The sequence below is a fragment of the Dermacentor albipictus genome, chromosome 8, assembly GCF_038994185.2.
Source record: "Dermacentor albipictus isolate Rhodes 1998 colony chromosome 8, USDA_Dalb.pri_finalv2, whole genome shotgun sequence".
Taxonomy (NCBI): domain Eukaryota; kingdom Metazoa; phylum Arthropoda; class Arachnida; order Ixodida; family Ixodidae; genus Dermacentor; species Dermacentor albipictus.
In genome coordinates, this window is record NC_091828.1 from 120,253,655 (window position 1) to 120,280,035 (window position 26,381).

The following is a 26,381-nucleotide window of genomic DNA, read 5'->3' on the forward strand; positions in this document are numbered from 1 at the left end:
TATATATATATATATATATATATATATATATATATATATATATATATATAGAGAGAGAGAGAGAGAGAGAGAGAGAGAGAGAGAGAGAGCTTTGTGCTGTCATATACCTACGGACCGACGCTGCAGTTTCAGAGTGGAACTTGAAAACACGGAATTTCGACCTTAATTGGGTCCGATGGTAATCCAAGTTTTCTTCGTCAAACAAGCGCAAGAGTAGAGTTTTCAAACGACATTCCACCAGTTCAAAAAACAGCACCGCGTATGTTGTTAGATAGCAGCTGAATGATTCAATTCACTTCTCAACATCGTTCATTCATATACACAATTCAACGTTGCGGAAAAGCTGGCCACACACTGCATTCCTTGGAAACAATCCCAACAAAATAAATAAATAAAACAACTAATCCATCAGTCACTCAATAAGTCGCTCATCTATCTATCTATCTATCTATCTATCTATCTATCTATCTATCTATCTATCTATCTATCTATCTATCTATCTATCTGTCTGTCTGTCTGTCTGTCTGTCTGTCTGTCTGTCTGTCTGTCTGTCTGTCTGTCTATCTATCTATCTATCTATCTATCTATCTAACTATCTATCTATCTATCTATCTATCTATCTATCTATCTATCTATCTATCTATCTATCTATCTATCTGTCTGTCTGTCTATCTATCTATCTATCTATCTATCTATCTATCTATCTATCTATCTATCTATCTATCTATCTATCTATCTATCTGTCTGTCTGTCTGTCTGTCTGTCTGTCTGTCTGTCTGTCTATCTATCTATCTATCTATCTATCTATCTATCTATCTATCTATCTATCTATCTATCTATCTATCTATCTATCTATCTATCTATCTATCTATCTATCTATCTATCTATCATGTTCAGCGTTCCTGACCATTGTATCTTTAATAGCTGGGCGCGAATACGACAACGCGGCTTGCGAAACAAAGCACGATATTCCGCACGCAGACCACGACCGTGAAGCACAACACGGAACGAGTTCCCGCCGTGGAGCACCAACACAGTGCGATAGCGGACCGACGTGCGCGATGATGAACAGCCGCTCCTAGCAGGTGGCTGGAGCTTGCGACACGTTCAAAGACCGCCCGGGAAGCACTCGGGTTCTAACAAAGCGCCCGCAACAAACCATCACCGCGATGGAGAAGTCGGATGCAAAATGCATTTGCCTGCGCGCCCGATTAATGGAACGCGCTGTCCGAAACCGGCCGCAATGTTGACTCCGCAAAGCAAAACTGGCAGCCGAAATGACGCCCCCCCCCCCCCCCCTTAGCCCGGTCCCAGCGACCGACCGACCCAAGCCTTTTATGTAGTTCTGGCTTTTGTTATTCAAAAACGAGCGTACGGTTTCTGTAATGGCGTTTGCCTTTCACGGCGCCTTTGAACCTCGTGGGCTTGGAATGCTCGCGGACTTTCTCCGGCTGTCACGAACAACACCGCGTTATTCCGGAGTGCCGCCCCGCTTCGTTATAGTCTCTGTGAGTTCGGCTCGGAATAGCGTAGAAGACGCACGTGGGCATGAAATAAAAGTACGCCCACCTGTCCAAGTCTTCTCGTGGCGTGTAATTTAGGCGCTTCAATGAAAGTTCCAACCTTCGATTAACGTTGATTCTATAGCACGTTGCGTCAGGCTTCCCGTAATTTGGAGGGACATCGCGCCAAATGAGAAATCGCCAGACTTCGGCTCTTCCTGGGGGCTCCGATTTAGTGCGACCGCAGTGACCTCTGACGGCGGACGCCGTCGCGTCTTGTCAAGCACAACTTTTTACCGAACCCGTGCGTTCTGCTCCACACACACACACACACGCACACATTAAGATATGATATGAAATAAAGATATGAAATAAAGATATGAAATAAATAAAGTTATTAAAAGCATGTATCATCGCTGCACACACACACACACACGCACACACACACACGCACACACACACACACACACACACACACACACACATTGTAAGATATGTTGCGTTTTTTATAAGTTCGCACACGAAAAACGCTAAATGCAGCGATGATATATGCTTTTAATAACTTTATTTATTTCATATCTTTATTTTCATTTTCTTTTACTTTTGACTTGTAGACGCGTGGTTGCGTCAAGCCGCAGATAATTTTTCCAGATCAGTTCTATTACTCGGGCTCTAAGCTGCCTTCTTAGCTGTCATCGTAGACTGTCTCCAATGCTTGCTAGATAATTGGAACACACCAACAGACGGCATGAAATGTACCAGACTACACTCGACGCAGCTGACGACACGACACAGTCCAGACGACGACACGACGTGAAGCCGAAGATACGAACTTGTATAGATTGTTTAAAGTCATCCTCAACATCAGGCGGGTAAATAGTTAAGCACGTCTGCTGAGACACTGTTTCGGTAAACCCCTCCTTAACTAATCCGACCAAAACCATGCGCCGCTTCCTTCAGCACAATACTGTTCATGTAGAACGTTAACATGCGTGCGACACACACCGCAAGAAAATTAGCGCCTACCGTTGTCCTTCGTATAAAAACTCACTTAGTAAAAAATATCTTGCCCATTTAGAAAATGTTTGTGTTTCCTTCTACATCTTGGTCAAAAAATTATCCACTTCGATGAGTCGCAGCAACTGTTCCAGAGATAATGCAATGAAGTGCTGTGATTTGTCGGAATGAGTACTGGTAATCTGAGGTCACAAAGATTGGTAACGGCGTTCTAAAAGAATGCTGGTAATTTTTTTGGTGTTCCCATTTCTACATTTTAGGCCGTGCGCTTGCAGAACTCGCAATGCAGCAGACGACAAGGACTAAAATGCAGATGACACGAGAAGTTATTTGAAGGAGCGACACGAAGCAGACGACGGCAAAATGAACTCAGATGACACGGAGGTAAGCAGACGACAGAAACGCAAGGTATATATACTCTGTTTCAACGCGATCCTCATTGTAACAGGAACGACATAGTTAACTGTCACCGCAGTTACCGCTATGCTAAACTAATTCCCCGATTTGTCTACAGCGCGATACCGTGCGTGCTTCCTACAGCACCATCCTGTTCGTGGAGCAATATTCTACTATAATATTCCCTTGCACCGAGCAACGCAAGAACCGTACTCTCGCTGAACGCGTCGTTCGGATAAAATTCAATTACCCGAAAAATGTTTGCTTGGCAGTAGACTAAACACACGGAAAATTTTCGAAAAATATAAGATGCTTTCGGAAAGAAAAGGTTCAAGAAGGCCGGTGAAGTAGTTGCGGAGGCCCTAATCAAATGCCAAGTGGTACCAGTGTTTGGCGAACTGATGGATATCTTTTTCTTTTCTTTCTTCGCCTTCCGCTTTCAATTTGTTAAACAAAGCAAAACAAGCTCTGAACAAACGCACGCGTTGGTGCTTGCGGCTGAAAAGCGTTTCACAACGGTGGCATAAACGAGAAAGTTACAACATGGCAGCACATGGAGTAAAGACGTCGGCAACTCCATACAGGCACGCCGACAAGCCAGCTTCACCTCCTTGCTCGAGTGTCCGCATTCCTGTTTACCGTTCGGATGGTCGACTCTATTAAAGGCACCCCGCGTAGCGCTGTAGTCGGGAGGCCACAGAAAAGCCTTACGCGAACTCTCTTTCATTTCTTTCTCTCTTTCTTTCTTTCTTTTTCTTCTTCAATTTATTCATTCCTGCTATCTCCACTCCTTCGTTCACCCCGGTCCTACCTCGTTTATCGAATCTTCAAGTGCGCGGTCGGAACAGGGGACGGGCTTCCTTAACCGGCTGCGGTGTTCGTCTTCGATATTTTGGAGAAGAAAACCGTGAACAAACAAGATTTTTAAGAAAAATTTTAAAAAGCCAAGACAAGTACTGGCTAACCGACGTAAAATAAAGCTGCGCCAAATTAATGACCCGCTCGAGACACGACCCACCGTCTTACCTCTATTCCTATATACATATATATATATATATATATATATATATATATATATATATATATATATATATATATATATATATCGTATTTTATTATCTTTATTTTGAGTTCTCCCTTAATTTGCGCCTGAGCTCGCTCCCATTGTTAATTTACCTTTCAAGAGCGTCCGTGCAAGAACCCGTCGGATAGCACACAGAGCAGTATAAATATTCCTTCAAAGTATAAAATTATAATAAACGAAAGATTTGGGCCGTACGTTCACTGTGCCTTGTTCGCTTCGGGTTGAAGGACGAAAAAGCGATATATATATATATATATATATATATATATATATATATATATATATATATATATATATATATATATATATATATATATATATATATATAGCGACGTCTTCTCAAACCCGTTGTTTCTCGGTTTTGGAGAGAAAACACGAAAGAAAAGCTGCACCGCACTCACTGTCTTCGCACTTTATTCGAACTCTCCTGCTTTGTTGTTTTTTAACTCTACTCCTTCCGATCTCCCGCGCTGTCTCTTGAGTACAGAATGAATAATAACAGCTTTCGCGTTTCTTCTTCTTCTACTTTATTCGTTTCTTTCTCGCCCGAGCTCGTTTAAATCTTTCTCTATATATCGAACGGCGAAATTAATGCCGGCCGGACACCGCCTTCTATATCTATGGCGTTTCTTCGATTTCTGCGCAATGCGTGACGGACGCCCGGACGTTTCGTTGGGCCGTGCGCACAAAGCGTGACGTGGGTGCGACGGTAGCGCCCTCTATTTTCCATTACAATATGCACCGCCCACTTGCACCCCCCCCCCCCCAAAAGAAAGGCACGTTCTCATCCAGGGTGTAAAAGGGTACAGGGTGGCACTTGAGTGGCGAGAAGGGGCCGAGAGAAAGAAAAGATACGTTTAAAAAAAGAAACGTAAAACGTAGGTTTTTTTTAAAACTTCGATACCGAAGCACGGCGCACTTCGTTCGGCCGGTGCGCCATTAAATAGATTTTTTTTTTTCCTGCCTCTGTATTAACCTCGGAAGCTTTCACTTTGATGAAGTCACGAACGGTGTGGCGTAATTATCTTGAGGGGAGGAAACCCGAATTTGCGATTTCATGAACCGCACCTTGTTGCTTTAATTTTTTTTTCATCAATATACATTCGAATCTCGCCCGTCAAATTCGAGCACTCGTGTGTTAGAAACGAAAGCCGATCCTCCCTTCCTTTTTTCATTATTTCCTTTGTTTATCTCTACATTCGACTGCATGATAAAAAAAGTAAAAATGACGTGTGCGATTACCACGTAGAAGGTCGCGAATACGCGCAAAATTGCCGCGCGACTGGCCGCTCGACGTACTTTGCGTGTGTTCGCGGGCTACTTTCACGCTCGGAAAAAACTTTTATATGTAGCACCTAGTAGTGACAGAAGCTTTGTCGGGAGTTTTTCATGTTCTAAAATTTTCTCGTTTACACTTTAAATCTAAATATAATAATTGAGAATATGAATAATTAATTAACTCTAATTATGCATTTAGGCAGAATGCATAAAACTAATCTCGGTATCTCCAAGCGACGGCAAGCGACATCACCTCGGTTGGTTCCAGCTACGTGGCATATCGCACATTTTTAAAGTTTGGCTCAAGTTACGTGAAACGCGCTGTATATGCCGCGCTTACTGGCTCTGCGCGCACTGGTGCGCGACGCATCTCGGAAGTCACGCACGAGCTTCGCGGTGGTACCGCTAGATGGCGCAGCGTGTCGAGAATTTTAAAAAAAGGTACGCAGATGAATACAAAGAATGCTAAAATGAAAAGCGTGTATAACATACCTGATTAACTCAAAGAGGCCCGGCGACTATGTGTCACCGCATTGTTTCAAAGGAACTGGCAATAATTCATCATCATCAAGCGGGAGGGAGGAACCAGCCTGCAGCACACGCTTTTCTAGCGTTTCTTTACGCACCGGCGTGCTACGAATCTCGGAGGCCACGCAGGGGCTTCGCAACGACACCGATAGATGGCGCAGCGTGTCCAGAGGCAGCGCGAGAGAGAGGAGCTAGGCTGCAGTACACGCCTGATACATGATGCTTTTCGAATGGTGGCAGTACGGTCTGTCGCTACGTGGTTTTAGTGCTAATCGCATTAACGTCAACATTCGTCGTGAGATGTGTTGTGCCAGAATTCTTTCCTCTGAATGTCAACTATAATACCGGCTACCCACATTTGCTCACTAGTCCACATCGCTGTGTTCCTGTCTGTCAAGGTTACGCCTACCGTTTGTTCTATAGCTCTTTGCGCGGCCCTCGACTTGTTCGAAGCTTATTTGTTCCCCTCTAAGCTTGTGCCCCATGTAGTACTACCGGTATGATGCAATCATTGCGCACTTTTCGAGAATAGTGGTAGCTACCGGTCATGATTTGGTAATGCCTGCCGTATGTGCGCGCCAGCGCTTTTCTTTTTCTGTAAATTTCCTTGCTCGTTATGAAGATCCGCTGTGAGTAATTGGCCCAGATAAATGTACTACCGCACGTTCGAATGCAGGCCGGTTACCCAAATGGGGCCCTGAACGTCAGGTTTCTTTGTGCACATACATAATCATTGCGAGCTGTTGCATTTATAACGTGATGTAGGCTGCCCTTCAATGGTCAGGGGACGCAGTGATAGGCTCGGCCATCAGCGCCACCGTGTCAGTTCCGCAAAACACAAACGCGGCCACTGCTACAGAGGCATGCCTTTGCGGCGTTCGTTTGAAACGTCTAGGTCCTTCTAAATTGTCGTTTTAAGGCAATCGAAGACATCAAGGAGCATTTTGGGCCACCGACGCTTGAGAAATGACCATGTATATCGTGTCAGAGAAGTACACAGCACGAACGTCACAGCGAAGTGCTTGAATTAAATTAATTAATTAATGGAATTTTACGTGCCAAAACCACGATCTGATTATGAAGCACGCCACAGTGGGGGACTCCGGGGTAATTTGGACCACATGCGGTTCTTTAACGTGCACCTAAATCTAAGTATAAGGGTGGTTTCGCATTTCGCACCCATCGAATTGCGGCCGCCGTAGCCGGGATTTGATCCCTTGACCTCGTGCTTAGCAGCCTAACACCATAGCCACTAAGCAACCACGGCGGGTCGCAAAGCGTTCGTCACAACAAAGCAAGCATGCTTACGACGTTGAACTGAAAGTAGCCTAGCAAATCATTATTTTATTACACGTAGGTGGCAAATACGGCCGTAAACGTTTTTCAGCTGTCATTTGTAGCTTCATTACTTGTAGCGCGCCTTGCACCTCATAATTGTTGGTAGGTAACCCGGATGAGTCTCGATGGTGCTTTTTTTCTCCGTTGACAAAGTGCCTAGAGCATATTCTGGTATTGTCGTTCGGGCTCGAGTGTGAGGAATCATTACCGGTGAAACATAATAGAGAGAAATCAGCTAAGACTAAACAACGCGAAGACTGAACAAATGTGCGCTAGCATACGCGAGAGCATTGTTAATTTGCGAATACCCCACGTGTGTCGCGGCGCACTTCAGCCTTATGGTTCTGTTGTTCGGAGCGCGAGAAAAACATCGGCACGAATAAGCCCGGTTCCAGCAGTCGCGTCTTGATCTTGGCGCTGAAAAAAGCTATACGTTGGCTTATCAGTGCACAACAAAAAGCACAGCGCGTACACAGCTCCAGCAAGGGCCGCTTACGAAGCTACATTTCACATGTAACAACCACTGCGCTTTTGTTTTGGAGCGAGACGAGCTAGACAACTATCTAAACCAATTTACAACAGCGGGAATCAGTTCACGCGTTTTTGTGCAGTTGTCGCTTTATTGTGCGTTTTTGCGGATGCAGCGTGCTGCTTCCTGTTTTTTTTTTTTTTGACCTTTAAAATTGCCAAGAGCAACACTTACTTGACGCGCCAAACTGCCACTACCCACTCCAGCCACCGCGGGTTGCTTCCCACGGTCTTGAAGGCAAGCGGTGTATACAATTTGGCGCCGACATCGCCTTCGCATTTGTAGCAATCCTTAACGGAGCGCATATGCGCTCGTTCCTTTTGGTCACACTTCCTACGGAGGATCTGCCGAGAGGCCGCAGTAAATTCATCGAAAAATTTGAAAAGGAGGCTTTCAAACTCCATCTCAAAGCTTATATACCTACGAGAACACTCCCGAACAAGATGGTCCAAGGATCTTCATTACCGAAGATAGTCTAGAGTCCAGCTAGTTCAGTGCTGTCCGGAAGCCTTCACGCTGATGGCACAGAAAGCCACGAAAGCGCCGTTGAAATATCTCAAGTCGACAAGTCTTGGCAACCGTGTGTAGACTCGGTGCGAACCTTCAAATGTGCGCGAAACTGTGCTCTCTCTATCTCCCCTCTCTCTTCATCACCATACCCCTTCCCCCAGAGCAGGGTAGTAAATGGGACGTGCGTCTGGTTAACCTCCCTGCCTTTCCTGCTTTCTTTCTTTCTCTCTCTCTCTCTCTCTCTCTCGCACTTTGACGGTAGACCGTCAAAAGTGCACGGCCAGTGGGCATAGGCGTCGGGGAGCGAGTGGGTTGTGACATGGAGAGTTATCCTTCATTAAGCGAAACAACGCGCACGACTGGACGGCTGAAACTGACAGGACAATGCGTTTTTTTTTTCGCCTTAAAGAACGCAAACCAAATAGGACAGCTCAAAACCCTTGGGCGGTTATCATTAATCCTGTTGAACAAACGACTTGAAGGCAGTTTTCTTTAATCTTAATTCAGGATATTTCGGGATAGCTGAAGGAAAACTGTGGGAAAAAATTAATTCGAGGTTGGATAATGAACTACCTGTCCACTATATCAAAAAATGTTCGTCTTTTTGCGGGAGGAAGCTTGGTAAGTCAGAAACCGCATAAAAAAAAAAACGAAACACGGATGGCGATGCCTCCTTGAAGCTCCAGTATCCGGCCGCTGCGATATCATAGATTTGGACGGCCTCTGCTAGGGGCTAGACAAGCTTCCATCGGCAAAGGTAGTCTATGCATCGTGTTGTAAAATAGTAAACCCAGCCACGAAAGGCCGAAATAGGGAAAGATAGCTTCCAATTTGTCCAAGACGTCGCACTGACGTACCGGTGCTGGAATTTCGGCGCGAAGTTCAGGAGATTGAACTCTGACCTTTATCTTGTCTTTCATTAGTCAGCCTATCGCAGCGAGCTTGAAGGAATCTTAGTTTTTAGCGAACACTTCATCAGTGTAAGCTAATTGGTTCCCGCTGTTTACGTATCTTTAGGCGGCAGCTTCAACTCAGGGGCCCCTATTTATATACATGCGATGAAGATATAGTTCTGGACATCGTCCGGTGCACCGAAAAATGTTTGTTGCATACAAAAAAAATGAAAGTTAGCATCTACCAACTGTAGGATGCATATTTTTCATTTAGGCCATCACCTTTCTTTAAAATTATTCATGAATATGGTTACATTTCAAAAAATGAACTCAAGTATAAGTTAACAACTCTGTAACTCACAATCAAAAACGATAAAACAATTTTGTAAAACGCGCATATTGAAAAATTTATACGGATTCCACGCTCAGTGGGAATCGACATAAGCGAAGGTTTCGGTGCTGTTCGCATTCATTGATGATAATTAGCGGTGATGTTGACGGCGCGCGCGTTTAATTTCTTCGACGTTTAGTATAACACGAGAGTGATGAGCCAATGTTAAAGGGACACTAAAGCGAAACAACAAATCAGTTTAGACTAATAAAACATTGTTTGAGAACACTGCAGGCAGTCATTTCAATATAATAGTTTGATTATTAGATAAGAAAAATGAAGGTCGAAGTATCAGTATTTGAATTTCGCGCCGAAATCCCCACGTGGGTACGTCAGTGTGACGTCAGGGATTCCAAAGTATGTTTGCGCATTTAGGCCGCGTTGGCTGAACAAAGGTTCCCGAAACTTGCCATGGTTAATATTTCCTTCCTTTAAAACAAAGTGTAGTCAATCTGTACCGGCATATAATTTATTTATTTTATTTATTTAACAATGTCCTTACAGGCCTCGTATGAGGCATTGGGTAAGGGGGGCGTTACAATAAGATTAACAGAGTATATAGAACATATAAAAGCATAATAGACATACATTATTAATTGACAGTGAAAAAATATATGCCTATCTTATACAAGTATTAAAATCATTGTACAACATAACAAGGTCTGGAGTGTACATATTAGAAAAAAAACAAACGATACAGTTTCTTTAATAAACAATGAAAAATAATGTTGCCACTCATGTACAAATAATAACAATACTAAAGAAATACAAGAATAATAAGCGAAATGAGCTCATAAACAAGAGAGAACATAACTGGAATAAAAAAGGAAAAAAGCATCGTGCACTTTATTGAAGTTGCGCGGTGGAATATGAAATGATGAGCTGGGGAAATTTATCGGGATTAGGTTCGGAGACGATGAAATCAGGAAGAGCGTTCCACAATCGAATGGCACGAGGAAGCGACGACCAGTTGAATGCATGCGTGTTCCCGTAGATGCGTGTGAAGCTGAGGTGATTATGTAATCTGTGAGATGTGAAAGGTGCGACTTTAAGCCGTAAAGATTTCCTATCCGCATGAACGTACTTGTGAAATAATGATATGAGTGCAAAATCGCGTCGAGTACTTAGTGGTTGAAGTGAAATATCAAGTTTTATTTGTGAGATGCTTGAATTGTAAGTGTAGTTACGCGAGATAAACCTGGCGGCCCTATTTTGAATTGATTCTAATAAGCTGATTAGGTTGTTATGATGGGGTGACCAGATTGGGGAGGCAAATTCGAGCTGGGGGCGAACAAACGTCTGATACGCTAGCTTACGGATGTTAGAGGGCGAATTACGTAGATTTCGGCGTAAGTACCCCAGTGATTTTGAAGCATTAGCACATATAGTAGTAATGTGATGGGCCCAGGAAAGGTTTGGTGCGAGATTAATGCCTAAGTATTTGTAGGAAGTAGCTACAGAAATTGGGTTATTATTTACGTTATATTGGAAGGATGAGATTGAGTGTTTACGGGTGAAAGACATTACTTTGCATTTAGACGAATTAAGATTCATTAACCAAGTGTTACACCAATCGAATATGCGATGAAGGTCGTTTTGAAGAATGAGGTGGTCATCGGGGCTGGTTATAGGGCGGTAAATAATGCAGTCATCTGCGAATATTCGCACTCGGGATGTTAAGTTATTAGGAAGATCGTTAATGTATATTAGGAATAGTAGCGGCCCAAGAACGCTACCTTGTGGCACGCCGGAAGTGACATAGGAAAGGGGCGAAGAAAGGTTGTTAACGATAGTAAATTGTCGGCGATTAGAAAGAAAGTTCCGGAGCCAAGTTAGTGTCAGTGAATCCAATCTTAGTGCATTTAACTTTGAAATTAGGCGGCAATCGGCTACGCGATCAAACGCCTTGGAAAAGTCAAGGAATATGCTATCAATCTGTACATTATGGTCCATGTGTAAATGCAGGTCAGTCGTGAATTCTAAAAGCTGTGTCTCGCATGACAAACCCCTCCTGAACCCGTGCTGATTAGTGAAAAAAAAGTTGTTTGATTCCAGATGGTTGTATATATGAGAAGCTATTATATGTTCGAGCATTTTACAACAAATAGATGTGAGCGAAATTGGCCGGTAGTTATCTGGTGAGTATCTGTCACCGTTTTTGAATATGGGAACAACTTTGGCAGTCTTCCAATCTGACGGGAGCGCTCCTGAAGTTAGTGACTGTTTGAAAATGTGATATAGTATTTTGCTAGAAGTCATAACAGTGTTCTTTAGTATTTTGGAATTAATCTCACAAGAATTAGATAACTTAAGGTTGTTTATAAGAGATACAATGCCGTCGATAGTAATGTCGATGGGTGTCATGTACTGATAGTCTAAATCGGGAACGTCAGGTAGGGTGGAGTGATCTTCAGTACTAAATATAGATGAAAAATATGTGTTGAAGCATGAAGGGCACTCATTGTCTGGAAGGGGCACATGGTTGCTATCATGTAAAAAAATGTGATTACTGTCGCGGTTCGGAGAAATAATTTGCCAGAACTTTTTAGGGTTGGATTTGAGAAGAGAAGGGAGGTCATGTGAAAAATATTTATCTAGGCCTAACTTAACTTAAACTTAAAAACTTAACTTAAAAATTAACTAGGCCCCACAAGATGCCTTCAAAATCCGTGACGTCACAGCGACCATGTGCGGGAACATCATGGAGGCGTCGCCACCCGTCTTTCTTTCTTCCACTTTTGCTGGTTTACTAAGAATCTTACCGTGCTAAGAGTGGTGTTTTTGGTGTCCCAGAGAGGTAATTTACTGATGCAGAAGAAATTATTTTTTCTCTTTAGTGCCCCTTAAAAGGTTACCTTGCGTGCACCAGATTTTTTTAAAGGCAGCCAATTTCATTGAAATCAACTGTGGTTGTTTATTGATGGCAGCTCCGCGTTTTTATGCGTATTTGAATGTGAAAATCGGATTCGGCCGCGAGCTAAAGCTTCCTTTTAAAAATGTGGAGGGCTCTCAAGCTTCGACTTTCAGAGTAAAACGCGACAGCATTCAAAGACCCCTGACTGCTTTTCATGCTTCCCGGTAACTGCGGCTTATGTAACCGTAGCGCTTACCGGGAAATGCTGGCGGCGAACGCTTCACGAAGGTGAGGTCTCTGTTAGAAACGCGGCCTCTTGCGTGGGTCCATCTCCTGTTATTGTATCGCACTTTTAATATTTTAGTCTGAAAAATAGCTAACACAAAAGATATGTGCTGTCGGTGTTTTTCTTTCATTACATTTGTTTGCGGGCTGCCGTTCTCAAAATTCCGAGGAATAATTTTGTAAAGAATGAAAGACAAGGTATGAGCAACTTTGGTGGTAGAAGAGCGGTAGAAGACCGACGCCGGGTTTTCTGTGACACGGGGCCCTTAACGCTTTCGCGTTAATACGGGAGCGCGATGCAACACGTGCAAGACTATACGCGTTACTATGTTAATGATTTATGGCTTAGAAAGTTGAGGAGGACAGGTGCCTAAAGATCTGGCATGTGCGCAAATGAGTCATAGATAGATAGATAGATAGATAGATAGATAGATAGATAGATAGATAGATAGATAGATAGATAGATAGATAGATAGATAGATAGATAGATAGATAGATAGATAGATTTTGTTACAAAGGCGTTCGACTGCATATATACAAACAGAAGGGAAGAAAGAGCTGGACACTATGCGAAAAAAAGACACAGACCAGCGCTGACTATACACGAAGACAATGTGTATTTCACACACACACACACGAACAGAAAGAGAGAAGGGAACGCGCCAAGAGCCCCTCCTCCTCCTCTCGCCACGCACGCCGCCATAGCCGGCCTCGGTGCCGTCCGGTTCGCTGCACCCGAACCGCGGCACGTATGGACGCCACCATCGCGCGTTCGCGAAAAGGGCGGCCCCGCACCGACTTCGCTCCTTAATTACTGGCGCCGGCTTAATTATGTCTCACCGAAACAAGACATGCCTTGCAAGTGCCTGCTGCGCTCGACGCCGCGGACACGGGCCACGAGTAGGGCGAAGGAAGAGCCACGTTCTCGCGGTCAAAAAGAAAGAAAAAAGGAAAACACAGAAAGAACGAGGGAAAGAAAGCAGTAACTGTCCAAGTAATACGAAAATGAAGGAGAAATACACTGGGAACGTGCGGCGCTTGTCTATGATTAACGGCGCGCGCTCTTCCTCTGCTCTCCCACTCTGATGAGCTCTGAAGGATCCGGGCCGAATGTGCCGATTCACGGCAGAGGGTCATCGAGCCTGTCGTCGAACTCCCGCGGTTGGGTCGGCCGGCCGGCGCACTTACGTCCTCTCGGGGATAACAAAAGGCTCCTGGCGCTCGGGGAAGTGACGCCACGTAGCGATGGATTAAAAGAAAACGACCGTGTTCACCTAGCCTACTCACTATACCGCAACCTCGTCCCCGTCTTGCTCGTAGGTGCTAATGCGCATTCAAAGTGAGGTCTAGCTGTGCATAATGAAATGAATTGGTGCTCGGGGTGCGTTTCCGTGTAGTACATTTTAGAAGCGCCAGTTAGGTGAACTGGAAGAAAATGGAAACTTGTAGTCTACTACCTTCTTTTTTTTTTCCTTTGAGAGAGCTTGCACGTGACGTCGCAGAAGGAAGGCAGCTTCTCACCGTGATGGTCCGCCAATATGGCGCCTGGGATGATGTCAGTTTATTATATTTACTGCCGCGGGTAACCTGCTTCCATGGAGCAAGCAAAGCTTGGGAGTGGCCCCCGGCCTACCTGTTGTGTTGGAGCCGCGCGGACTTCCAACGGACGCAGCTTCTCACCGTGATGGTCCACCAATATGGCGCCTAGGATGACTTCAGTTTATTATATTGCAAGAAATTGCAAATTAAAGTATCAGTGTGAAGAAAACTTGCCATTGTCACCAACCCGGGGCTCTGCAAACCTTTAACTGCACCCAGTGCTGGTTATCCAAACAGGAGAGAAGCTTACAGGGAGATGGAGGCTCGAAGTAAAAAAAAAAAACTATTTGCTGTTTCTCTTTTTAGAGCCCAGCTCTTAGGCGCCCGTTCCTGCGGCGAACGTCGGCGTCGTCCCTCGGCGTGCTCGTAACCGAGCGAACGAGCACAGCAAAAGGATGAAAGAACGAATGCGGAGCGCGGATCAAAGACGGCGATAGCGAAATGAGCACGAGGAGGAAGGTGGAGGAGGAGGGTGCAGCGAAACCATGAGGAGGAAAGCGAAGGAGGAGTGTGTATGGCAAAAGCGTGAGAAGAAAAGCGTAGTGCACCCGCCGTGGTTGCTCAGTGGCTATGGTGTTAGGCTGCTGAGCACGAGGTCGCGGGATCGAATCCCGGCCACGGCGGCCGCATTTCGGTGGGGGCGAAATGCGAAAACACCCGTGTACTTAGATTTAGGTGCACGGTAAAGAACCCCAGGTGGTCGAAATTTCCGGAGTCCCCCACTACGGCGTGCCTCATAATCAGAAAGTGGTTTTGGCACGTAAAACCCCATAATTTAATTTTTTTTTTAAAGCGTAGTGCGCCGCACGACGGGCTTTGCGGCGACGATGACTACGAGATGGCGCCAGAGTAATGCTATGTTCACACTACGGTCGTAACGCGCGTAACAGCTCTTTTGGCGTATCGAACGTAACGGCTGTAAAAAACGTTACGGCAGTTAAGCCGGCACCTTTGTTCACATTTACTGCTGCTTAAATTACGGCTTTTACAACAGGCCAATCAAATTTGGAGCTGCAGAATCGACGTCACCAGCGGTCCAATATGGCTCCTGCCAACATGCGAGCGCTGGCCGAGATCGAAGAAATTCACGCTCAAAACAAACTTATAGTCATGTATTCAATCGCCCAAAGACGACGAAGGCGACGCAGAAGGGTTTGGGTGCGGCAAGTATTTCTCGACAGGGCCGTGGACGGCGATTTTCACAACCTTATCGCCAAGCTCCGAGTTGGTGACGCTGCGATGTTTTATAACATCATGCGCATGTCGCCCCAGCAGCTCCGCTTCCTTGAAAACCTAGTGAGACCACTCATCGAAGTTCGGAGCACGCATCTGCGGCCATCGATTTCCTCGGAGGATAAACCAGATGAACTGAAAACAGTCTCGCAAGGCGCACTGCAAAAATTTTCACGACACAGCCAATCGTGCGCACGGAATGGCGGAATGGCACTTCCCGCGCCCGGAGCTGTCTGCAGACGGAAGGACGGAAGTGTCGTCACCGGTTGTTGAAAGACGAAAGCTTATCGATCATTGGCTGTGTCGCAACGGTCGTAACATAACAGTCGTAAATGTTGCCGACCCTTTAACACTCTCACCCACGATTTTTGCGAGAATTGCGCACGTTGGTACCTTTACGTTCGCAGTCTGAACTAGACGCATACGCTTGTTGCGCTTCCGCTTACGTATGTTACGAAAAATCGGCGCCTTACGAACGTAGTCTGAACATAGCATAACGCGCGCCGTCTGTATGGAAACAAAGCGCTGCATGAGCGGAAGTCTGTCTGCGGCGGCTGCTGTGAATCGTGCCCACGCGTCACGATTAGCGACGTCAAACTTCGCTCCGCACGACAGATTTTCTGCGCTAGCCAATATATCGCGAAATGAAAGCACGTATACAGCTGCACTCAAATTTCGCATAAGGGAGTATCGTAATCGTGGGTGAATTTTTACACTTTGTGTCATTTGGATGTTGCGAAAATCACTCTTTCGCTGTGATTAGCCTGCATTCATAGTGGCATGCTTTTTGTTTTACCTGTGCAATTTTTGTGACTTAAATGTACCGATTCTTATTTACGTATACTTATGTACAAAAGCGTTCCTGTACACGCCTACTTCTTGTGATCTTATGGCTGTTGTTTCTTTTTCAGCACTGTTATAGCTTTTGTGAAATCGTAACACTGAGCATTGTGCCACTTTGGTGGCGAATGTCGGGTTTCTGGGGGGAGGGGGGGGGGGGCAGGCACTGTGTCAGGCTTTTTTGCCTTTTCGCCGGTACCCTAGGTAACTGTATGTATATTTCTCCTAGTTGCCTCAAATAAACTTCCAACTTTAAAAAATGGTGTATAACAAGCAATGTCGCTGGAGACAATGTTTCGACACAAGGTGAGTTGTCTAACCTAAACTAGCCGTTGCAGTCAAACAACGCCCTCACGAAAACGAGTCTCCTTGTCTAAACGTTTACTGCAGAGACACTCCTTGTTATACCACGGTTAATTACTAATGCCGGTTGAGCAACACAATGACATCAAGGGCCAGACACCTCTAGCAAGGTTTCTATTAATCAATCTCTGTATAGTGACTAGCGCTGTAGCAGCTTCATTCTAAGCGAATGACGTCACTGCACTTTGCTGCTCCGAAGGGTCCTTCGTTATCTACAAGAGGCGTCGACGGCATATAGTTCGTCGACACCTCGCGAGCGACGAGCGGGAATGCAGGGGGAGGGCTGGAGTTCGTCGTCGCCGAAGCCGCCGCCGTCGACCAATCAGGAGCACGAGCCGTCGTCCCAACCGCGGCGCCATCTCTCGTCGACGCGCGAACAGTCGAACTCGGGCTTGCCCAACTTCCGGTTGACGGCGTTGTGCTGCTCGCACAGCCACTGCGCCAGCTCCGCGCGGCTCGACACACGGGGAGGGCTGGAGGCGAGCCTGCAGCGCGAAAAAAAAAAAGCGACGCGCAGATGAATGCATTCAGTCAGGACAAATGTAATGTAGAACACCCGATCTGCGACGCAGGACTACAAATTTTGCTCGTTCTTATTTCTCTTTTTTTTAACGCGAGAAAGATGAACGTGCAGAGGTGCGCGTTCTTTTCAAAAGCAGAGCTACTTATTATGAGTGAGTGAAGACTGAAGTCAAACAGCGGATGAATGTACAGTCGGGACAAATGTAATGTAGAACACCTGATCTGCGATGCAAGACTGCAAATTTTGCTCGTTTTCTTTTTTTTCTTTTTTTACACGAGAAAGGTGAACGTACAGAGGCGCGCTTTCCTTTCAAGAGCAGAGCTACTTATTATTAGTGAGTGAAGACTGAAGTCAAACAGCCGATGAATGTACAGTCAGGACAAATGTAAAGTAGAACACCTGATCTGCGACGCAAGACTGCAAATTTTGCTCGTTTTTCTTTCTTTCTTCTTTTTACGCAGAAAAGGTGAACGTACAGAGGTGCGCGTTTTTCAAGAGCAGAGCTACCTATTAGTAGTCAGTGAAGACTGAAGTCAAACAAGTGGCAGTCGATCGTCGTTGATTAAATACGGATTAGGTGTTCCCTTTCATATTGGTGAATCCAAAATAGAAAACCAAGAGCAGAGAAGACGCGCAGGGAACTGTTAGAAGCAGTCTAGAAAGAAAAAAAGAAAAGCAAATTGTTCGCACTGTAGGACGCTGCGTATAGTGCGATGCATATTTAAAAACACGCTGCCTTCTGCAACTACGTCACGTAACAGTCACACAAAATTCAGGCAGTCATGCGAACGATTACCTTGGAAGTTACCAAAGAACGCAAGAAATACGTTTCAAGTGCTCTGCCGGACGAAAAGAAGGACAAAAAGTAAATTTCTTCTTGGTGAAAGGAATGGTAGCGCTATCTGTCACTGTTGCGGCCAAAACGGCAACGTTCCCTGCTTTCTACCCTCGTCATATCAATCCCGTCCCCATCTATTTATCCATGTAGTATCTATTTATTCACCTATCTGTCTCCATCTATCTGAATGGAACTATGGGGTTTTACGTGCCAAGACCAAGATCTGATTATGAGGCACACCGTAGCGGCGGACTCCGAACTAATTTTGACAACCAGGGGATCTTTAACGTGCCCCCAATGCACGGTACACGGGCATTCTTGCATTTCGCCCTCAAAGAAATGTGGCATGTATCTATCTGACTGTCTCTGTGCTTATACCTATCCGTCCGTACGGCTGTCTGCGTCTACATCTAGCTATCTACACATCTATCCGTGTGTCTCTATGCTTATCAATCAGTTTATCACATATGTATCTCCTTGCAGATCTCTTTATATATCTGCCCATCTACCCATATATGTATATGTATATATATATATGTCTGTCTGTTTCTATGTCTTCCTGCAGTTATATCTCTAACAATCCGTACGTATCGATCTAATTAGCTATTCAGCCATACATCCGTCTTTCCATCTGTTTATCTCTCTATCTACCTATCTACATTCAATCGTTGCATGTACCGTACTTGTTCATCTGTCCACGTCTCTAGATGTACGCCAGTGCACAAGCTATCACTTGTGCGCAGGCAGAGGCGCACGAAGGAATGTGCATGACTACGATTACCCGAGCGCCGAGCGCGTCAAACAGGTGGAGCGGGAGGCTGTCTTCACCGCAGGCACGGCACCATTTTGCGGAGCCCCCGTTCCAGGAGAAATCCTCCCTCCGCTTCGGCGGTGGTGCGCGAGAATCGGAAATTTCGAATACGAATAGTTTCGCTGTGTATTTGAGTGCACGACTTCAGGATGTACTATTCGGGTTATCCGGGTATACGATTTATCCAGTACGCACTGCTCGGCCATGAAACGGACCCCAATGCGTCCACCGGTCGCCTCCTTCGTGCGGCCATTTTCAACCCACCGTGAACTGCTGCGAGCTTTCACTGTTTCTCACATGCAGGCCACACGGAACTAACTACCTAACTAACTAACTAACTAACTAACTCGCTCACTCACTCACTCACTCACTCACTCACTCACTCACTCACTCACTCACTCACTCACTCACTCACTCACTAACTAACTAAATTCCTAAATAAATAAATAAAATGTATATGTTTGTATTTTCTTGTTTGTACGTTTGTTTGTGGGATTGCTTGCTTACGAGTATTCACTTTCGGATTCACATTGTTTGTTGTATTCTTTTCTAACGAACGGCGCCGCTACCGAAGAACTACGTGATCACTGCTTAAGCGTATTTGTAGAACGCCGTGTCCGCTGAACCGCCGGGGCGATTAAGGTGCTCCAGCGCGCCGGGAGTTTTGCACCGCCCAAGGTGAACTTTCCGGAAAGTCGCTCCAAAACCGACGGACACCTTTCCACTCACCCATACGAGATGCGCCGTCGACTGACCCCTATACTCGCCCTACCACCAACACCGAGCAGACGACGGACCGAGCCAATCTGCTAATGGTTCAACGAGTGAAAGCCTCCGTCCGCTCTGGCCCGAACGCTGCAATCTTCTGACGCGTGCCGCCAACACAACCAAGCTCTGGAGAGTCGAGCGCAAAGCGCCCCAAACCAAACCTATATACATACAGAGCTGCTGCCTTCGCATGCAAGATCGTGCTTCCGTCCGAGGAGCTTTATCCCCAAGAGCGCTCGCCGCCTTTGCACACGTCCTCCCTCGCCACCGACGCCCCGAACATCCAGACGACCACTTGAGGCATCCCTAAGCTGGAAGGAAGCAAGGTGTTCGTCCAGACGGAAATGCAAGGCTCGGGAGTTGGAGGGCGGGAATCCGGGAGATTTAATCGATGTGATATGCCTGGCGGCTGAAGCGTGGTGAAGAAAAGTTCGGGCCGGGGCCTGAAGGTTTGGAACGATCTTCGTGGCGGAGTGTGCGAACAGAACCGACGAATAAAGTACAAATGTGAGATGCGACAAACGCTATCAGCGGGCAGGTGGTTTAGACGTTCGAGGCGTACGTCGCGAATTTCTTATGAATGTAACGGCTTGCGATGTCTGCCACGGACGCCTACGAGATGGCCTCCTTTTCTATACCCTGCAGCGAGGCGGTGTACCCGTTTGCAGGATCACAGGTTCTTTGGCGCTATTACGAGTTCGTGCGCACACGCACGCACGCACGCACGCACGCACACATACATACATACATACATACATACATACATACACACACACACATACATACATACATACATACATACATACATACATACATACATACATACATACATACATACATACATACATACATACATACATACATACATACATACATACATACATGCACACATACATACATACATACATACATACATACATACATACATACATACATACATACATACATACATACATACATACATACATACCGTGGCACGATTTATGCGGTGGGTAATTACTAACACAAAATGAACGCCACGCACAAGTATTTTAAGCTCGTGTGATGGCCAGCCACTCTGATGTGCACAAACTCAACAAATTAACATCTGCTGAGCTGCGTGTTTTTTTTGTTTTTTTTTTGTTTTTTTACTCCAAACAGCACCTTGACCTCGCCGCACAATTGTGCAGCGTGTCGGCTGTTTCCTATTCTCCGAAATAGACGTCCTCTATTCGCTCGTCTCAGAAACAGATGTCGTCTGTTCACTATTCGCAGTAAGAAACGCCGCCTGTTCACTCTTTTCAGAAACAGACGTCGTCTGGTCACTATTCCCAGCAAGAAATGTCGTCTGCGCCCTCTTCGTGGAAGCAGGCGACGTGACAGACGATATGTGCCCCCACTTGCGCAGATGCTGCGCAATCATTTGCTCTGACCGCTGTTATATACGCCGTTCTGATCAGCTCACGGCATCTCAAGCTCATGTACTTCGTCGTGGCTTAACCGACACAAGATGCGGGCAGGGTGTGTTGGCAAAAGCCCTCATACGGGCACCGTCGACGTTGGGCCCGTATAACGAACTTGCCACGGAAAGCTACGCACAGCGTACGAGCCCTTCGCAATCAGCGAAGGCTTTGCAATGCATATTACGCTAAGCGCACACTTCGAGATGTTTTCAACGAGACTGCGTTCACGGTTGAACAGGCTTCGAATTAAAGACGACCATTAGTGGCGCGTTTCTAAGAGATGTTGATCGTATTCAGGACGTCAACACGATGCATGCGTCGCACTGTATGCGTTGTGCGCCACTATGAAAGGGAATATCTGATCTCTGTTCAAATAATAATTCCTGTAAACATGCATGCAAGTTTCGAACTTCGCTTTCTTCCGTCTGTCACGTAATTATTATGATGAAGAGCCTGTCTCGTGGAAATTTTATAATTTCAGCATAAGAACGAGGAAAATTACCGCCGTTATTGAACGCAAACGTGGTGCTTAACTTTCATATTGACGCACAGTGTACATAACAAGCACGGAACTCATCTATCGGCGAAGTTTCGATGCGAATGTGACAGTTTACAGGTTACGTGAAATCGTTAAAACGGTTACGAAGGTACTGAAGATCTCCCACCCAAAAATTATTCGCTATGTTTCAGAGCGGTGTATAATACTTTTTTGTACGCTTTAGATATCTCAATAATTACAGTTTACTGGATTGTGATATTGGTCTTGATTCTTGCCTTACCGAGTTGGAAACCTATTCTAGAGCTTTTCTTTTTCTTGCGATTTTCAACCATTAAAGAACACTGCTGACTTAAATCAGATATATACTTCGTACAAAGTACGGATATTTAAACGTTTGCTTTCAAATGCAACAAACCTCGCCAATTTAGGTGCGGTGAACAATGCGCAAAACGGTTTCTCTGTTCTCGTATGTTTATATAGGAACTCCTCGCGTATAGCTCCTGTTAAGGTACAGGTGGTGCGAAGCGCCAGACTAAATATTTGCCTATGAAGCCTTTCATATGCGCATGTCGGGAAGCGCGCTTTGAAAAAAAAAAAAAGAAGAATCCGTAACAGGAGCTTCACGCGAGGAGCTCCTATATAAACGCACGAGAATAGAGAAATCGTTTTGCTCATTGTTCACCGCACCTAATTTGACGAGGTTTGTTGCGTTTGAAAGCATACGTTTGAAAATCCGAACTTTATAACGGAGTATATTCCTGATTTAAGTCGTCATTTTCTTCTTTTCTTTTTTTTTTCTGGCAGTTGAGCACTGACTGACTTCCATTCCACAAGAACAACCTGCACGTGTACCCTAAAGTAATTGACCACTTGCAGAAGTACGACTGCGCATGCGCCATAACCGGCCGGGGCGGCGCTTCGTGAGTGCCCTCTCCGTGATTGGAAAGCAAACTACGCAGCTCGGGCGTGACATGCCCGCCAACTGCGTCGCTTTCGGCTGCACGAGCTATTATTATGGAGCTATTATTATTAGTAGTAGTGATTTCTTCAGATTTCCACCCGCGAAGGTAATGCGGAGAGAACACGTTTGCAGACGACAGGGCGCTGAAGCGATTGAAACCAGACGGCACGCCGTATCAGGTAACAGTGCATTCTAGGATCTGTGGTCCGGGCAGACGACTTCCATTCCCTCGCCATCTCCTGCAAGTTCAGCAACGCTGAGCAGAAGGCCAGCGACGTGCTGGCAGGTCTCGCTGAGACTGCAAAATACGAAGAATGCTGTTTTTCTTCTCGCGCGTCACTGAGTCAGTCTGAGCATATATACGCGAGTACGATTGAGTGCAATGCGAAAAACGGCACTAACAGACGCGGCCAGTCTATGTACCTCGTGTCATTTGTGAGTCAGCGCTCGTCTTGTTTCTTCCGTACGTGCCAGTTAAGTTGCGCTCTCTTTCACCGTGACTTCGAACCAATTCGCCGAACTATCTGCCTTCATATGAGCATTCGTGAGTGGGCAGTGGCCTGAGAACGCACGTGCTGCCCATATTTAAGCTAATATAACGTATAAGAAGATAGGTTGACGTATGCTTTGAAGCCTTAGCGCTCGCAAAAACACCCTGAATAACCTAGCGCGTACATATAGCGCATGCGAAATTTGGAATGTGGTTTGGTACACTACAGGCATGCAACACAGCAGTTTGGCGAAAAAGCACGAGATGAATACCAAATTTGCAAGCTAGCACGTGTGTCCATCTACTGTTCCGTGCAACAACTATAAGAGTTCGGGGAATGCGACAGGCATAAAGTGCTGACCCGGCCACACATTCACCGTGCGCTCCGGCAATGTCGCCAATGGCTTTCGTGAACCGTGCCGTAACAGCGTAGATGCCCGACTTCATGGATGGCAAGCACGTAGCTCGTACGAGGCCAAGTGCAGGGTCCGCGGTGTTCGCGTAAAGTTTTCTGTTCCTAACCTAACCTTAGTCTTTTAAAGCCCATTCGTGGTGTGCCTGACAAACGGACGAAGTGTTGGCACGAAGATAACCCCACGCATTCTCGTTCGTTATCCGGCCCCCTGAGAAGTCAGCTGTCCATTCCATTTGCGAAAACGGCAAGGGAATGAAGCCCTCTTCAATCATATTTAAGGCATTTCAAATGCAACTGCCGTAGAGCGTCCACGCTTTCACAAAACGTGAAAGAAGCTCTGCAAACACAACGTCGCCACTCGATGCCGCCGTATACCAAAGCAAGGCTGGAGCGCGGATGTTTTCCAACCAAGCGGCGAGGCACGAGCTTCCTGTTTTCGCGCTAGGTGGCGCTCTGACTTCTGCAAATGACTTCTGCTGTGAAGACGTCTACCCGCGGTCGATTTAGGCACCACTGGCCTCCTTGAAGCCCTTGGGTTCAGAGGGAGCAGTGGTAAAGCAAACATGTCCGCAATAGACATTAGTAAGAGGCGACTGGAGGATTGGTGGAAGAAAAGTAGGGAAACGCAAAAGACGGAGACCTACAAAAGCACAGTTCGCAATAGGGGATCAGAAAATTTGGGCGTGGTAGTTCAGAGTGTTTTTTTTGTGTCTTTTTTCATTGTTTAACTTAGGTAGAATATTAGGCAGTATAGAAGAAAGAGCTTGGTGGCGCAACCCACCGCCCCGTTCCAAAGGGGACGCTCATAACATCCATCCATCCATCCATGGTCAACTGCTTAAAAAGGAACGACGCATGCATTGGCGAATGTATTCCAAGCACGTACGCGTAAGCGAATCACCAACTGGTCTCCCAGGTCGCACCGGTGAGCCTTTAAAGGTGTGCCGGTGCAACATCAGAGGCCACACGCCCATCTATTTCTCGGCACCATTCCATTCGGTATAAGTCACGGGTTATAATGTTCCGAAGCTACATAGTGGCTATATGACATGCAGATGCCTTAGCCTGCAATGCTTCGAGTGAGCTTTCACTCCTCTGGGGTTCTTCGATGTGCACCCAAGCCCCGGTAAACAGTGTGTGTTTGCATTCCGGTCCCAGCGGAATGCAGCCGCCGATGAGGGGAATCGCAACCATAACCTGTCTGTGCATGCAGCAGACGGTCATATATCCACCGAGCGGCCTTAGTGCGAGTGTCTCGGCATTGGTAATGCGATCCCTTATGAAAATGGTTATGTCCTTTATGTTTACTGTATGTTTCCCGCAGTTCACATGAGGAAATATCCTTTATGTTTCCTCCATGTTGAAATTTGGCCACTGCTTTTATGTTTCCTTCGTGTGTCCTCCCTTTATGTATCCCTTATGTTACCGTACTTTATGTTTCCTCCATGTTGAAATTTGGCCACTGCTTTTATGTTTCCTTCGTGTGTCCTCCCTTTATGTATCCCTTATGTTACCGTACTTTATGTTTCCTCCATGTTGAAATTTGGCCACTGCTTTTATGTTTCCTTCGTGTGTCCTACCTTTATGCATCCTTTATGTGGCCGCAGTGACTAAATCCTGTATTTTACGTAGACATGCATAGATGAAGAGTTCCGTGTACACATTTTATATTTATAAATTTTTCCTGAGTTAAAAAGTTTTGCATTGGTTTTCATTGTAAGGTTACTGTTCCCTACATGATGCAGCGCATGGATTGAAACTCTGTTATGGCACAGAAATTCATGACAATTTGTTCTAAAATTGCAAACTAATTAGCCTTCATAGATTATTTCAGTATAACACTTGGAGAACCACTGTACGTTCCTCACTGCAGTGCTGCTGTTCTAGTTATGTCTTTGTGACTAATATAATATGTAATGTTTGGATGGAAAGATCAGGTTGGATCAGTGCTTGCACTTTTAAAAGAAAGTTTTGACTATACTTTGCAAAAGTTTGTCTGAAACTACGAACAGTTTATTGGACTATCTGAATGTTACTTCAGTTTGCCACGTCTGCTCACAGCAGACCTCTGGAATGTGTTGCTTGGGTGAGAGCTCACAAGGCACCTGAAAAACAAAACAAAAGCCAATCTTTTTCACTTATTCAAAAATATTCATTTAAGCAAGAACAGCCTGGCCTGTATGCACACAGCGAAGAAACGTGGAGAAGTCAAAAACAGATCATAAAAACATCAGGGCAACACAGAAGCTTTTAACTAATTGTTTGAAAGAGACTGACCTGCCAGTCCACTCAGGTATTAAATTGCTCACAAATTTTTTAAAACATTTCTGCAGCAGCTGCTAAGTAGTACATGACCTATAGGAGTAGGCAACTGGCCAACAAATCTTTGTGTGCCTGCTTGTACAGATGTCTCGTAGTTATATCTGAAGTGGTTACACTGTTATATGGTAAAATTCAGGCGGGAATAAAACCAGCCGCAAACATCAGACTACATGGGAAATTATCACCAAAACTTAAAGATCTAGTAAATCAAATGACCAATCGATTACGAAGGGTCTAAAACCTAGACCGCGATTTTGTAGCGATCCCTTTTCCGATGCTACTCCTTTGCTCATTGATCTGACCGACATTCCGCTATCGTTATCAACTATAACAGCCAGCCGTGAAAGGTGGGTTATAAGAGTGGCAAACATCGAGCGCAAAGCATCGCAAGCAAATCGCATCCCTTATTGGGCAGTGCTACAAACCACTGTCTTTAACAATCGCAGGAACTCACATCCCGTTCTTCGGATGAAAATATTAATGAAAACGAGCGTCTGATTGAGATGCCTCGATTAAAAAGAAATTTCGCTGTTGTAATGTCGGTCTACATTTGCCCTACAATATAGAAGACAAATACACGAGCACGTCGAAGAACACAAACAATGCAGACAAGTTCTCGCGAAGCTGCACTTCAATCTGAACACTATCAATAAAGTAATCTTCACACAAGCT

The 26,381-nt window shown here is 45.5% G+C and overlaps 1 protein-coding gene and 1 long non-coding RNA gene across 2 annotated transcripts in view; one reads left to right on the forward strand and one right to left on the reverse strand.

Annotated features, from left to right (window-relative positions):
• The window catches only part of LOC139049109 (uncharacterized), a 335,411-nt gene that overhangs the window by 294,382 nt on the left and 14,648 nt on the right, over positions 1 to 26,381 (forward strand). The window contains exon 4 of the long non-coding RNA XR_011508120.1: positions 2,780 to 2,903. This is a non-coding gene — a long non-coding RNA (uncharacterized lncRNA). The remainder of the gene's footprint in view (positions 1 to 2,779; positions 2,904 to 26,381) is intronic.
• The window catches only part of Alr (Evr1_Alr domain-containing protein Alr), a 32,816-nt gene continuing 23,157 nt past the window's right edge, over positions 16,723 to 26,381 (reverse strand). The window contains exon 3 of the mRNA XM_070524322.1: positions 16,723 to 17,125. Within this exon, the coding sequence (XP_070380423.1) occupies positions 16,963 to 17,125 (163 nt within the window). The 3' untranslated portion in view covers positions 16,723 to 16,962. The remainder of the gene's footprint in view (positions 17,126 to 26,381) is intronic.